Below are 13224 nucleotides of genomic sequence, written 5' to 3'. Positions count from 1 at the left end.
GGGATACATTCCAGTGGAAAGCACACCACATCACTGAGTTGTTCGTGAAAACTTGATCTGTGGTCTCCGCTTCCCGAGGATGTGGAAAGCGGCCAGAGCCTCTTCGTGCTGCTCCCAGGCTGCGTGTAGCCAGAGGCACAGGGATCTGGCCTGCTCTCATGTCTCTGCTGTTTTATGGGCATATTTCTCACACCCTGTTCTGCTATTAAAAATAAAATGAGGCACACATCACATGTCTCAGACTGCAAGACCCATTTCCTTCTAATAAGCTTCTCGTTTCCTGGGCTTTCCCTACCCTGGAAAGATGAAATCTCTAGAGGCTCCCATTATGGATTTCTAGTTTTGTACTTTTTTTCCCCTCCTATCTGCTATTTTGAAAGAAAATGAAGTTAGTAAGTTTTGTCTGCCTCTGTAGACACACACACACACACACACACACACACACACAGAGACACACACAGACACACACAGGAGCAGATATTCTTTTTTTTTTTTAATAATGTATTGCTAGTTTCTTTTTTTAAGAGTTAATGATCTTATTGATTTTTTCCCCCAAAGCTCCAGGTTTTTGTGTTTTTGATTTTTTTTTTTTTTTTGCCACACCACTCGGCACATGGGATCTTATTTCCCCAACAAGGGATTGAACCTGTGCCTCCTGCATTGGAAGCTCAGAGTCTTAACCACTGGACTGCCAGGGAAGTCCCCCTGGGAGAAGATATTCTTTGCAAACAGAGAAGAGTGGCTTTGTCCCACTTACCTGGGGGCCATAGAAAACAGAACTCTGAGCTGAGATGTGCCTGTCTCGTCCTCTCCTGGGCTGGAGTGGGGCCAGCCTGGATACATACTGCAGACAGGTAAACCATGGGGGTTTGAGGCCTTGGGAGAGCATGTTCCTTCAAGCAGGGCAGATCTGGGGAGCTCCCTGTCTGAGGTCTTATTTACCAAATCCGGTAGACCAGGGGTAAGGCAACTCTAGGCATTGCCCAGGCATCCAGGTGGGGGTCAGGAGGCATACCCACCAAGGCCCTCACTTCCAGGTCAAGCTCTCAAACATCCCCAACCAGGCCCCTCTGGGGTGGTCAATGTAAGGATACAGGCTCTTTCGCCGGTGAGATCTAGGGCATGCGGGGGGACCACAGGCGTGAGGCCAGGCCCTGTCAACAGAGGGGGACCCTCCTGCAGAGTGACAGCATCAGCCCAGAGAGTTCAGGGTTGAGTCAGAGGGATGGGAAGAGGAGATGGTGTCTCAGGAGAGAAGTGGTCCAGAGAACAAGGGCAGGGCTCAGCCTGCAGCTGGCCATCAGGCTGGCCCACCGGGGACCCCAGCTTCTTCTGGGACCTCAGGCAGGGTCCTTGTCACTGTCTGACATTTTCTACTGTTGCACGGTTTGTGTCAGCCCTGATGTAAAACCCTGTCATAGAGGCTGAAAAGAGATCCAACCCAACCCAGTTTTCAGATGGGGACATTGAGGCTGAGGGAGAGGCCTGCCCTGGTCGCAGGGCAGAGCTAGATGGACTGCCTTGTGGGCTGATTCCCATCTCAGGAGACCCTCCCTCTGCATCCTCCTGCCCTCGGCGTCTGGACTCAGGCCATGGGAAGTGTGGTCTCTGCCCTGGTATCCTTGAGTGCTGTGTGCCCTGATCTCAAGCCGAGCGGTGGCTCTAAGCTCTTTTAGGGCCACCGGCACTTGGTAGGAAAACATATGGCTGCTTTAGGTAATCTCAAGCATGTTTCATTGATGAGAAAAACCGCAAAAGTGCAGACAATCCCCTTAATTCAGAATTTGGAAAGGGCTAAAATGTTCTCTATATCATCAACGGAAAAAAGAGGGGTCTTTGAACCACAGATTAATAAGGTATGAAAGAGAACACAGGCTTCTTCCTGTTCTCTTAAACACTTTAACGATGTCCGCGGATCCTCAGAAAGGAGCTCAAAGGACCTTAAGGATTCTCTTGGCCAACCCAGCTCATTTTACACATGAACACACGGAGGCCTCAGGGTTTGGCTGCAGACCTAATTAGCTAATATGCCTGGCCGGGAGCCCAAGGTCTTGACTCCCAGACTGGTCTTCTCCCTGCCGTAGCACACATTTATTCACCGCACGCGTTCAGTGTGCTGAATCAGTCCTGATTGTGAATCTGCTGCTAATATCTGATGCTTGTTTGTTCAGACCCCTCGTCTATTGAGCAGCTGTCCATCTAGCGCCTCCTTCAGAGTGTAGGTGAGAACATACAGCCGTGAATGAAATGTACAAGGAGACTGCAGCTCAGAGAAGCCGTGATTTCTGCACCATGAGTTCATTGTATTTCTAGATGGCACATGCTAGGTGTCACATGGAAGGAGTAAATGACCTGCTGAACAGTCGCCAGTGAGGGAGATAACTTGGCTGCGATGCGCGAAGGTGTTTTTGTGAAATACACGGCCCCTGGCCTGGCCTTGGAGGACCAGTGTGATTTGGGCAGGTAAAGAAGCTGGCAAGGTGTTTCAGATGGAAGCACTGGATGGGAGAGGGTAGAGGTCTGAAAAACAACCCCAGAGGTATCAGATCCCCATCCCTGGAGCTTGTAAATGTTACCTTGGAAAGGGGGTCTTTGCAGATGTCATTAAATTAATGATCTCGAGATGAGGAGATTATCCTGGGTTATATGGTGGTCCCTAAATGCAATCACAAGTGTCCTCCTAAGTGGGAGGCAGAGGGAGATCACAGACAGAGGAAGAGAAGGTGATGTGACCACAGGGCAGAGATTGGAGTGATGCAGCCACAAGCCAAAGAAGGAAGCTTGTAGGAAGAGGCAGGAAAAGAATCTTCCTTGGAGCCTCTGGAGAAGTGCAGGTCTGTCCACATCTTGATTTTGGCCCAGGGGTGCTGTTTTCAGATTTCTGGCCTCCAGACTTTGAAAGAATAAATTTCTGTTGTTTAAGCCACCACGTTTCTGTGATTGATTACAGCAGCCCCAGGAAATTAATACAGATAGGAAAGGGAAAGCCTGCTTGCTGGGAGGATAGTCAGATATTTATAAAAATGGTAATTACAGTTGGCTCTTCGTGGATGCTGAACTCACGGATATGAGGGCCGGCTGCGCTATACCATTTTATACATTTTATAAATGTATAAGGGACTTGAGCATCCATGGATTTTGGTATCTACGGGGCTCCTGGTCCCAATCCCCTGCCGATACCAAGGGCTGACTGTAAGTGGTTAGGGCCAGTGTCTTGCATTAGTTTGATGAGTTGCTGCAAGTGTCTGCCTGCATCTGATCTTCCCACCTGGAGTGCGGGGCTCTGGAGGGGAACCACGATGTGTGACAGATCACTGTCATTTATTTCTCTGCAGTTCTAACTCCTGTGCTTCTCAGGTATAGGCAGCCAGTGCTTGTTCAGTGGCCTGGTTAAGTGCTGGCAGCCGCCGTAGCTGGGCTCACACTGGGTTTATTGATGACAAAGCAAAGCTGTCCAATGTCTGGGGCTCAGAGATAATTGACACACCTCTCATCTCCAGACTGTGATCTCTAATCGACCTCCCTGGCCTGCCTCGTGGGAGTGTGATGTGTTAGGAAATGCTCAGCTAACCCAGGATGAATGGGGACCCGGTGTGGGGGGGGGGGGGCGGGCTCTGGAGGGAGGGACTCTGGGTGGAAAGAGGAGCAGCTCTGGTTGGGGTAAGAGGATGGGAGTTCCCCTGCTGGGTGAAATGGCCTTCTTGATGGCAGAGTCAGATTCTCTGCCAGCCCCAGAGAACGTGATTAAAGATGCTTCTGGGGCTTTTATGACACTCTTATTGATCTGAGGTTGTTTATAGCCATAAAACAGCTGTAAATTAGAGGAATGAAATAAAAACAGCAGGATACTTAACTCCTGTCCTCCTAGGAGGTTGAGAAAGCTTTCTGCACAGCTCCTGCGGCAGCAGGGAGCTGAAACACAAGTCTGCAAAGGGGAGTCTCATTCTCCTATCCTCCTGACGGCCCAAGCTAAGAGGTAGCTGTCTTGTCACCGCTGAAACCTAATCCTCATCCTTGTTGGGAAAATGTACTTGGCTAACGTGATTCCCAGCTGGGACCACTGTCTAATTGTTTACCCACTACTGTGTGTTAGATGCGCGGGGCCAGTTATCTCCTCCCTCCAAAGCTGTTTTTCTGTTTCTTTTCCCCCTTTCTTCTCTTTTCTTTCCTCCCATCCCCTTTACTCTCTCTCTCTCTCTTTTCTTTTTTCTTCCTTTTTTTCCTCTTTTGGCCGCCCCTTTTATTAGATTAAAGGGTTTTGACACATCACTATTTGTAAAGCAGTTAGGAGTTTTCAACAGACAATTGCCAATCATTTCAATGCCGTAGACCACGCCTTGTGACATTGGACTTTCTTTGCTTTCCCCTTGTAGAGATCCGAGAAGCCTTTCGGGTTCTGGACCGAGACGGGAATGGCTTCATCTCCAAGCAGGAGCTGGGAATGGCCATGCGCTCTTTGGGGTACATGCCGAGTGAGGTGGAACTGGCCATCATCATGCAGCGCCTGGACATGGATGGTGAGACCTGGGCCCGCAGTGTCCCCCCTGGCGTGAGCCTGGATTCATCAGCGAGATCTTGGGTTTGAAGGGCCTTGCACTTGGAGCTGAAAGATTTGGATTCACGTCTTGGTTTCCATTTGAGGAGTGGAAACTTGAACTCGATCAGGGTTTTTCCATCCACATTCCATAGACCTCTAGGGGTCTGCAGAGGTGGTTCTGGGGCTGCTAGAGAGAGCAGGGTGAGGAAGGAGGTCTGGCTGGTAGTGAGAATGGTTTTGTTTTCAGAACAGCTTTGTTGAGATAGAATTCGCACACAGTGAAATTCACTCATGTAACCTATACCATTCAGTGGCTTTGAGTGTACTGGCAGATTTGTGCCACCAATAGTATAATCAATTTTAGAACATTTTCACCATCTGAAAAGAAACTTTATATCTCTTATTCATCACCTCCCAATCCCTCTATCCCCTACCAAGTCCTAGGCGACTGCTGATCTACTTTCTGTCTCTATAGACTTACCTCTTCTGGATGTTTCATATAAATGGAAGCATGTAATACACAGTCCTTGGTGATTGGCTTCTTTCACTTAGCATAATATTTGAAAGGTTCATTCATATTGTAGCATGTATCACTACTTTGATGCTTTTTATGGCCAAATCATATTCCATCGTGTGGCTCTAATGGCTTTTTTTCTCTCTGTTTTACATACTGGGTTTCTACATACAGTCTCACTGAGGAAAAGGGTTTCACTGTATTTAAACAGCTCTGAAAAATGACCGCATTCAATAATTCTTAAGATTCCTTCCTGCTGTAAAACCCAAGGAGTTTATCCCAAACCGGCTGTGACCTTCCTGCCTTGGTGAAAGGTCCGGGAAGAAGCCTTCTTATTTTGTTTTTTTTTTTCAACACACACTCTCCTTCTCTGAAAAGCAGCTTGATTCCAGGCATAAGGAGTGCAGAGTGGTGGGCTTTGGGGACTGTTGAGTAAAGCATGAAGGATAGACCAAGTGAAAGGAAACAGAGGAGGGGGAGCAGGATATCTTTGGGAGAGATAGACAAAGACCCAGGTAGGGAGATGTTTGCTTGGCCTGCAGACTAACTGCAAGAACACGGCTGTGTCCTGTTATCCTGCTGAATTTGTTGGAAGGATGGTAACAAGGGTGACCGTGTGGTGATCGGACGCCAGCACCAACCACCAAGTGCAGCTGTGGGCATTTTATTTTCTGGCTTAGGAAAGGGATGTTTTATCAGGGATGTTCAGCTGTATGTAGAATGCCAGCCCTGTCCTTACAGTTCTGAATGATTGTGACTCATTGAGTCTTTGCAGGCCTGATTTGACCTTGCTTTGTATTTAGAGGTATTTCTAAAAAGCTGGAGCAAAGCACATGTTGTATATGTCCATGAATTCCCATCACTTCAGAGATACATTTCCAGAAAAAAAAAGTTTCTTCCTTAAAATAATAGAAACCTTTTAAATTTATTTTATTATTATTTTTCAAGGAAAGAACAGATTTTATTTTTTGAAGATTTAAAAAAAATTTTTTTATTGGAGTCTAATTGCTTTCCAGTGCTGTTAGTTTCTGTTGTACAATGAAGTGAATCAGCTATTGACAATAGCCAGGACATGGAAACCACCTAAATGTCCATCAACAGATGAATGGATAAAGAAGATGTGGCACACATATATAATGGAATACTACTCAGCCATAAAAACAGGTGAAATTGGGTCATTTGTAGAGATGTGGATGGACCTAGAGACTGTCATACAGAGTGAACTGAGTCAGAAAGAGAAAAACAAATATCATATATGAATGCATAGATGTGGAATCTAGAAAAATGGTACAGATGAACCTATTTACAGGGCAGAAATAGAGATGCAGACTTAGTGAACCGACGTGTGGACACAGTGGGGAAGGGGAGGATAGGATGAATTGAGAGATTAGGTTTGACATAAATACACTACCACGTGTGAAATAGATAGCTAGTGGGAACCTGCTGTACAGCACAGGGAGTTCAGCTTGGTGCTCTGTAAAATAATAGAAATCTTAACCTATACCTCTGTGTATGGAATTAAGATTTTTGTGCTTTTGAGTCTACTCCTACAACTCATAAAATAAAACATGGTCAGCTGGACTAAAAGCAAATGGAATTAGCAACGTTTCATCACGATGACCTGGGGCTACTGTGCGAGAGTTACTCCTGTGAGATTTAAGAGTCTTCATCCAAGTCCATCCTTGTTCTTTGTCTATTTATTCATCAGACCCCAGCTCATGGGGAATTTTTATGTTATTGCAAATCCTCCCTGATTCTACCAGGGCTCGGAGTCCCCAGGGGATCTGGGGTGCTCTTCAAGGGGCCCATCAGGACTCACGCATCCATAGGGGTTGCAGTTTAAGAGACTTCAGCTTTCACCAACTTATATGCAACATCATACCTAGCGACCAGTGCCAAGGGTGGAATTTCCAAGCAAAGTGTGTGGAGAATTTCTGTTAGTTCCTTTAACAGAAGGCAAAGTCATCAGCTTTTTCACGGTGACCCCATCAGGTGAAAACACAGTTATTTACTTTTGAAGTACAGCTTCCTCTAAGTTTTGCTTTGTTGCCTACAAAAGATTCAATACACAAAAAATGAAAACAATGTAGCAGTGTAGGCAAAAAGAATTACTTTTGCAGTGCACTAAATGCTTACACGTGAAAAGCGCTAAGGGAAAAATGCCCAGGCTGAGGCTGAAGTGTGTGTGTTGTGTTTTGCAAATGATGCTGTGAATGAAATTTGCAAGTGAAATTTCCAGGGTCCTGAGTTCTGGATATGGATGGATTGGCTGTTTGTCAGTGTCCTTCTCTTAATGGGGCCTTTTGAGCTGTTCTGTTAAAAAAAAAAAGTCAGATTCTAATTATATCCTTCCTCCCCAGCTTCTGTTACTGGTGATTCTCGGCAGAGATTTGGCCCTACTTAATTAAGCTTCTCTTCGGCGTGAAACCTGTGGAATGGCAGAGATTTTTATGGGGAAATGCCACACACACACACACACACACGTGTTTGGATCAGAAGTTAGGATTCTTCACTATAAGATGATCATGCCTCCTGGCCGGAAAACCCTGGTCCTGGTATCCAGGGGTGGCAGGAAAGGCCATGTCCCTGTGCATCCCAGCTGCCTGTGATTAGAAGCAGGTATGGCCCACACACCGATCTTTTCTTTCTGGGGTCCCTGCCGATTTGCCCAATGGTGAGGTCATACCTTCGGCTCGAGGCCCAGATGCAATTAGCCTGAGTCTGTGCAACCTTAGTCTCTCCATGAGGCTTTCATTAGGTGGTTCCTTGGGAGTGGGGTGTCTTGCTGGCTCTGCGTGTAACAGTAACCTTCCTGGATTAGGGAGCTCGGTGGGGTTTCCTGGACACAGAGCCTGCAGGAGCCAGACAGTTCTGGTGTTGTGTGTGGAGCTGGTTTTCCAGAGGACGGAATGGAAGACAGGCGGTGCAACAGGGGAGAGCTAAGGTGGTCTCCATGTTGGATCTGTTTCTTTGACTTTAACCTTTGCTTTTCCTTGCTTTAATCATACACAGTGGCCTGTCTCAGGGAACCTACCCACCTGTGAAACTAGCACATCCCTTCCCCAGGGCTAGTCATTCCAGGAGATGTTTTGTAAGACTGATAACCCTTTTTACTTTACTTCCCCACCTCTCTCTCTCTGATTCCATAAAAGAAACTGGCATCCAGACCCTGAGAAGATGGTTTTTTGACAGACATTTGTCTGCCATCTTCTCTGTCTGCTGAGTTTCTGAATAACGTCGTATTCCTGGCCTCAACACCTCGCCTCCAATTCATTGGCCTGTCGTGCGGCAAGCAGAGCGAGCTGGGAATCGATAAGAGCAGTAGGGTCTGGAATTGCTTTCCTGGCTGTGGCCCATTTGCCTTCGGTGCTGGGAATGACCCTGTATGTGTGTGCACCGCCTAGACTGAACTACTCCCAGTTAAATCAAGAGAAAACCCAAACTTCTGGCCAACTGCCCAGCGCTTCCTTTGTGGCCCATAACTGCAAAGGTTCTTTCAGCCTCTGTAGCTGAGATGACTTCTGTCCTGACACCAGTTGGGGACCAGGATTCACCTTTCCTGGATGCTTTTGCCGGGATCTCACCTTTAGCCCACCTTCTGGAAGCCTGCAAGCCCTCTCCTTCAGGCTCCTGGAGGCATTTAAGCCCAGGGGTGCCCTATGGCACTCCTTGCATTGGGAAATCAGTTTCTCTCCAATGCATCCCAGTACCAGTTATGTACCATCCTTGGAAGAATTGATGAAATAGTCACCGCCCCCAAAAGAGTATCTCCAAAGCTTAAATCTTTTATAGAAGCAGGTGGAGAAAGTGACTGTGGGCTCTGCCATGTCCCCACCTGCTCCCGTCAGCTCTGTGGCTCCCACAGTAGCTCCTGGGGCCCCTGAGCTTCCTGTGCTGTTCCCTGGGGAATAAGAGCTTCATATGTTCAAGACCAAAGGGATATTTTTGACTCTTTTCTACGTTTTAATGGTTTCGCCAACCGCACCACTGTGGCCATCTGGAGTGAATCCAGCCAGCTTTGCAAGTAATTTCCTGAAACCATCAAACCAGGAGATGCTTTCAGCAGCCGATGGCCTCTGCGTGGGCCCCCCGCTCACATTCCTTAACGCAACCCTCTCCTAGTCCAAGCTGCCTGCAGCTCTTGTGCACTCAAGGAACAAAACAAATGCAGCCCTTGCCCTCTGCATCCTTGATTTTCCTTCTGCTCCCCCAAGATGCAGAATCTCTTGAAATTCCAACAAATTTGGGGTTTTGAAATGATTTCTTCTCTCTCAACAGGTTTGCAGTGGTTTTTTCTTGGGCTTTTTGTTTTTTAGGTTCACCACTGTCTGGATGGTAGGTATGATTCAGCTTCGTTTCATTTAAAAAAGGATTTATCTGGTGTCCATTGTGTGTGCCTTTGCTTGTGAATGTGCTTAATTTTATGGTTGGCCAGATGCACATTTGGTTCGTTTTGAGGCAAACCACTGAGCTGCAAAGAACGAAATTATGGCCCAAGTTAACGTGAAAGAGTTAGCAGCGTCCCCGTTGTAAGCCTGCGTGTCACTTCTTCCCTCTTTTCCTACCCATTCATTACATGTATTGATCCTTCGCTGATCCTTCGTGTGATTATGACTTTCCTGTCTTCGTTTGTGATCTTCTTGAAGACAGAGAGGTATAAGCTTAATTCCAAGTACAGTTCATCTCTGGTTCGCGCTCGGGCTCTGGTTTGGGTGCTCTGGAACTGGCCTAGGTCTACTTTGTGAGCTCAAATACATACTTCTTTTATTTGTTTATGTATTTGTTTATTTATTTAGAAGTACAGCTGATTTACAATGTCGTGTTCGTTTCAGGTGTGTAGCAGTGTGATTCAGGTATACATATATATTCTTTTCAGGATTTTTGTTTCCATTATAGGTTATAACAAGATATTGAGTATAGTTCCCTGTGCTATGCAGTAGGTCCTTGTTGCTTATCTATTTTATTTTTATATAGTGTGTATATGTTAATCCCAAACTCCTAATTTGTCTCTTCCCCTCGTTTCCCGTTTGGTAACCATAAGTTTGCTTTCTATGTCTGTGAGTCTATTTCTGTTTTGTAAATAAGTTCATTTGTATCATTTTTTTAGATTCCACATATAAGTGACATTACATAATATTTGTCTTTCTCTGTCTGACTTACTTCACTTAGTATGATAATCTCTAGGTCCATCCGTGTTGCTGCAAATGGCATTATTTCATTGTGTGTGTGTGTGTGTGTGTTTAATTGCTGAGTAGTATTCTACTATCTATACACACTTTTTTCTGTATGTGAGGGAAGATAGTCACCCGCAGACTCCATGAAGTGGGACCATCTGGTGGAAGCAGCTGGGGCTATTTAGCATTAAGCAGAGGTTCCTGAACTTGAGTGCATATCAAAAAAAAAAAAAGAAAGAAGGAAGGAAGGAAGGAAGAAAGGAAGAAACGTGCTAAACAAATAGACCCATAGAGTCAGAATCCCTAGTGTGGGCCACAGGAACCTGCATCCTTTAACAAGGATGAGCAAGAACGTCTGAGGGAGGAGTAAATGCCAAAAAAGCAAATAAGGATTTCTTTTTCCTCTGGGGATTTGATGAAGGAAGGACAGTCTGTGGTCGGTCAGTCCAGCCTGAAAGCAGGAGCACCGCTCCCCCCCCCCCCCCCCCCCCGCCCCTGATGCTCTCACGTGCTGGGGACTCAGCTTCCTCCCTTCTCCAGCTGTGGTCCAGGGACTTGCAGAATCGCCATCACCTGGGAGCTTGCTGACTCTCAGGCCCACCCCAGACGTGCTGATTCAGAGCCCTCATTTTACCAAGACTCATGTACATGGTCAAGTTTGAGAGACGCTAGTCTAGCGCACACCCTCAGAAACAGGAAGCAAGCCCAACCGTGTTTCCTCATTTGAGGATCTCTCCCATGCAGTGCAGCCCATCCCTAACCTCCTGCCAGTAACTCAGGGCAAAGATTTATAACTTTAAAAGCTGGAAGTAATTCACAAAGTCCTGGTGAAGCTCAGTCGCAGGAAAATCTCTCTCCATGAGTTTGCACTTGTGAATAAGCATGATTGGCATCGAACTATTTCGTATTTTATTCTGTGTTAGGGGATTTTTGCTGAATGTATTTTGACCTTATTATGATAAGTCTTGGCTGGGTCATGATAAGTGTAACTGTTACATATGTAATGCTCACCATGCTCTGGTGATAATACTGTCTAACACATCGGGGTCTTCACCATGAGCTGCTGTTCTAGCACTTTACTTATTAACTTACTAAGTCCTCATAACAGCCATAGTACTAATAGGATCCTCATTTTATAGATGAGAAAGATGAAGTACAGAGGTTTCGAGTTACTTGCCCAGGTCATGCTGCTAGTAAGAGCCCTATGAATCTAAGATCTTAACCACATATCTTGCAGATATATTGTTATTCTTTTTTGTGACTTGGTGGATATAGCTCACCTAGGGTGACAATGGGACATTGAAGCAGTGACTTAACAGGACACAGGCACATATGCACACACACCAGAGTCATGATGTCACGTAGATATCCAAACCTGTGTGAGAGTGTTTTGGTTGGCAGTTACCATGCCAAATAGTCTCCTGCTGTCAGCTTTGGTCGGATGATAAACTTCAGCTACTCCCCAGGTTATCCTTGAACGAGTCAAGCCTGACCCTAAAGCAGAGTTTGTGAAATGAAGATGGTGTCTTCAGATAGCTTGTTGCTTTAGCGAGGGGTGCCCTTTAGGGCCTCTTGGGATATGTAGTGGTGGTGGATATTTGTGACAAATCCACTCCAACTTTCCTATCACCCTTGGTGGTTCCTGCCAGGGATGGGCTGCCATCTCAATTGTATTGACCGTTGCCCACATTGAACCCAAGTTTCCGCTAAGGACTAAACTGTTCAAGCCACTTCCAGCTACTCAGTCCAGCATACTAAAAACAGAATTTCTGGTCCATACACCCATTTCATTAAGAGCATCCTCAGCCAATATTATATTCTGTCTCCCTTGTTGTAACACCCTTGGAACCCATTGCTCTACCTGTCCCCTCCAGTTTACAATGATACAAATTAGCAACATCTTGCGAATCTGTGTTCTTCTCGCGCAGCAGACTTGGAACTTCTCCCTGGATGCGCTGATCTGATTCAAGTCAAGGGTTTAGAGGCAGTGAAACTTGGTAGGAGTAGATCTTGAAATCGCACATCTCCGTTCAAGGCAACTGCCTCAGCTGTGTTTATTTCCGGTCTTCATGATCACCAGGTTCTTCAAGCTGATCTTGTCTGACCTCAGGGACATATCAGAGAGGACATCAGGGAGAATGGCCATTCAATTTTCTGAATCCATGCAGAGGTCCCCATTCTAAGTCTCAGGTCCCACTTTATTTATTTATTTATTTATTTATTTATTTATTTATTTTTGGCTGTGTTGAGTCTTCATTGCTGCGCACAGGCTTTCTCTAGTTGCGAGAGTAGGGGGCTACTCTTCATTGTGGTGCGTGGGCTTCTCATTGTGGTGGCTTCTCTTGTTGCAGAGCATGGGCTCTAGGCACACAGGCTTCAGTAGCTGTGGCATGTGGGCTGAATAGTTGTGGCTCCCGGGCTCCCGGGCTCCAGAGCGCAGGTTCAGTAGTTGTGGTACATGGGCTTAGTTGCTCCACGGCATGTGGGATCTTCCGGGACCAGGGATCAAACCCGTGTTCCCTGCATTGGTAGGTGGATTCTTAACCACTGCACCACGAGAGAAGTCACACCCATTTTAAAATGTTAGGTGTGGGGTGCAGTCCTTCCTGGCCCCAGAGGACATGGCTCTAGGTAGCAGCACTCAGCCTGGGACAATGGCCCCTCACCCCACCTATCCCACCATGCCAACCTGGGCAGAGTCCCTGGTAGCCTCCCCTGTGCCCAGCTCTGTGCAAACGGCCCAAGACGCAGGTCCTACTTCTTTCCAACCAGTGCCCTAAATTTCACATAAGAGACTCAATGAGTCTGTGATTTCAACTTATCATTCTGTCCACCACCCAATTAAATTTGGGGTCTTCCCTGTAGTTGTTAAGAAATAAGTGATTATTTGGGGCTACCCTAGAAGCACTCTGGTTGTATGACTGTAACCTCAGCTGAGAGTTTCCAGGCCTGACCTTGTTAGAAGCCGCCTCGCAGTCATCATTGCTACTGTAAAGGTC

At 46.4% G+C, this 13224-nt stretch overlaps 1 protein-coding gene across 1 annotated transcript in view; it reads left to right on the top strand.

Annotated features, from left to right (window-relative positions):
* Positions 1–13224, top strand: part of CALN1 (calneuron 1) — a 482900-nt gene that overhangs the window by 258508 nt on the left and 211168 nt on the right. The window contains exon 4 of the mRNA XM_057749700.1: positions 4374–4517. Within this exon, the coding sequence (XP_057605683.1) occupies positions 4374–4517 (144 nt within the window). The remainder of the gene's footprint in view (positions 1–4373; positions 4518–13224) is intronic.

Source organism: Hippopotamus amphibius, chromosome 9 (assembly GCF_030028045.1).
Source record: "Hippopotamus amphibius kiboko isolate mHipAmp2 chromosome 9, mHipAmp2.hap2, whole genome shotgun sequence".
Taxonomy (NCBI): domain Eukaryota; kingdom Metazoa; phylum Chordata; class Mammalia; order Artiodactyla; family Hippopotamidae; genus Hippopotamus; species Hippopotamus amphibius.
This window is presented reverse-complemented; position numbering and strand designations above follow the sequence as displayed.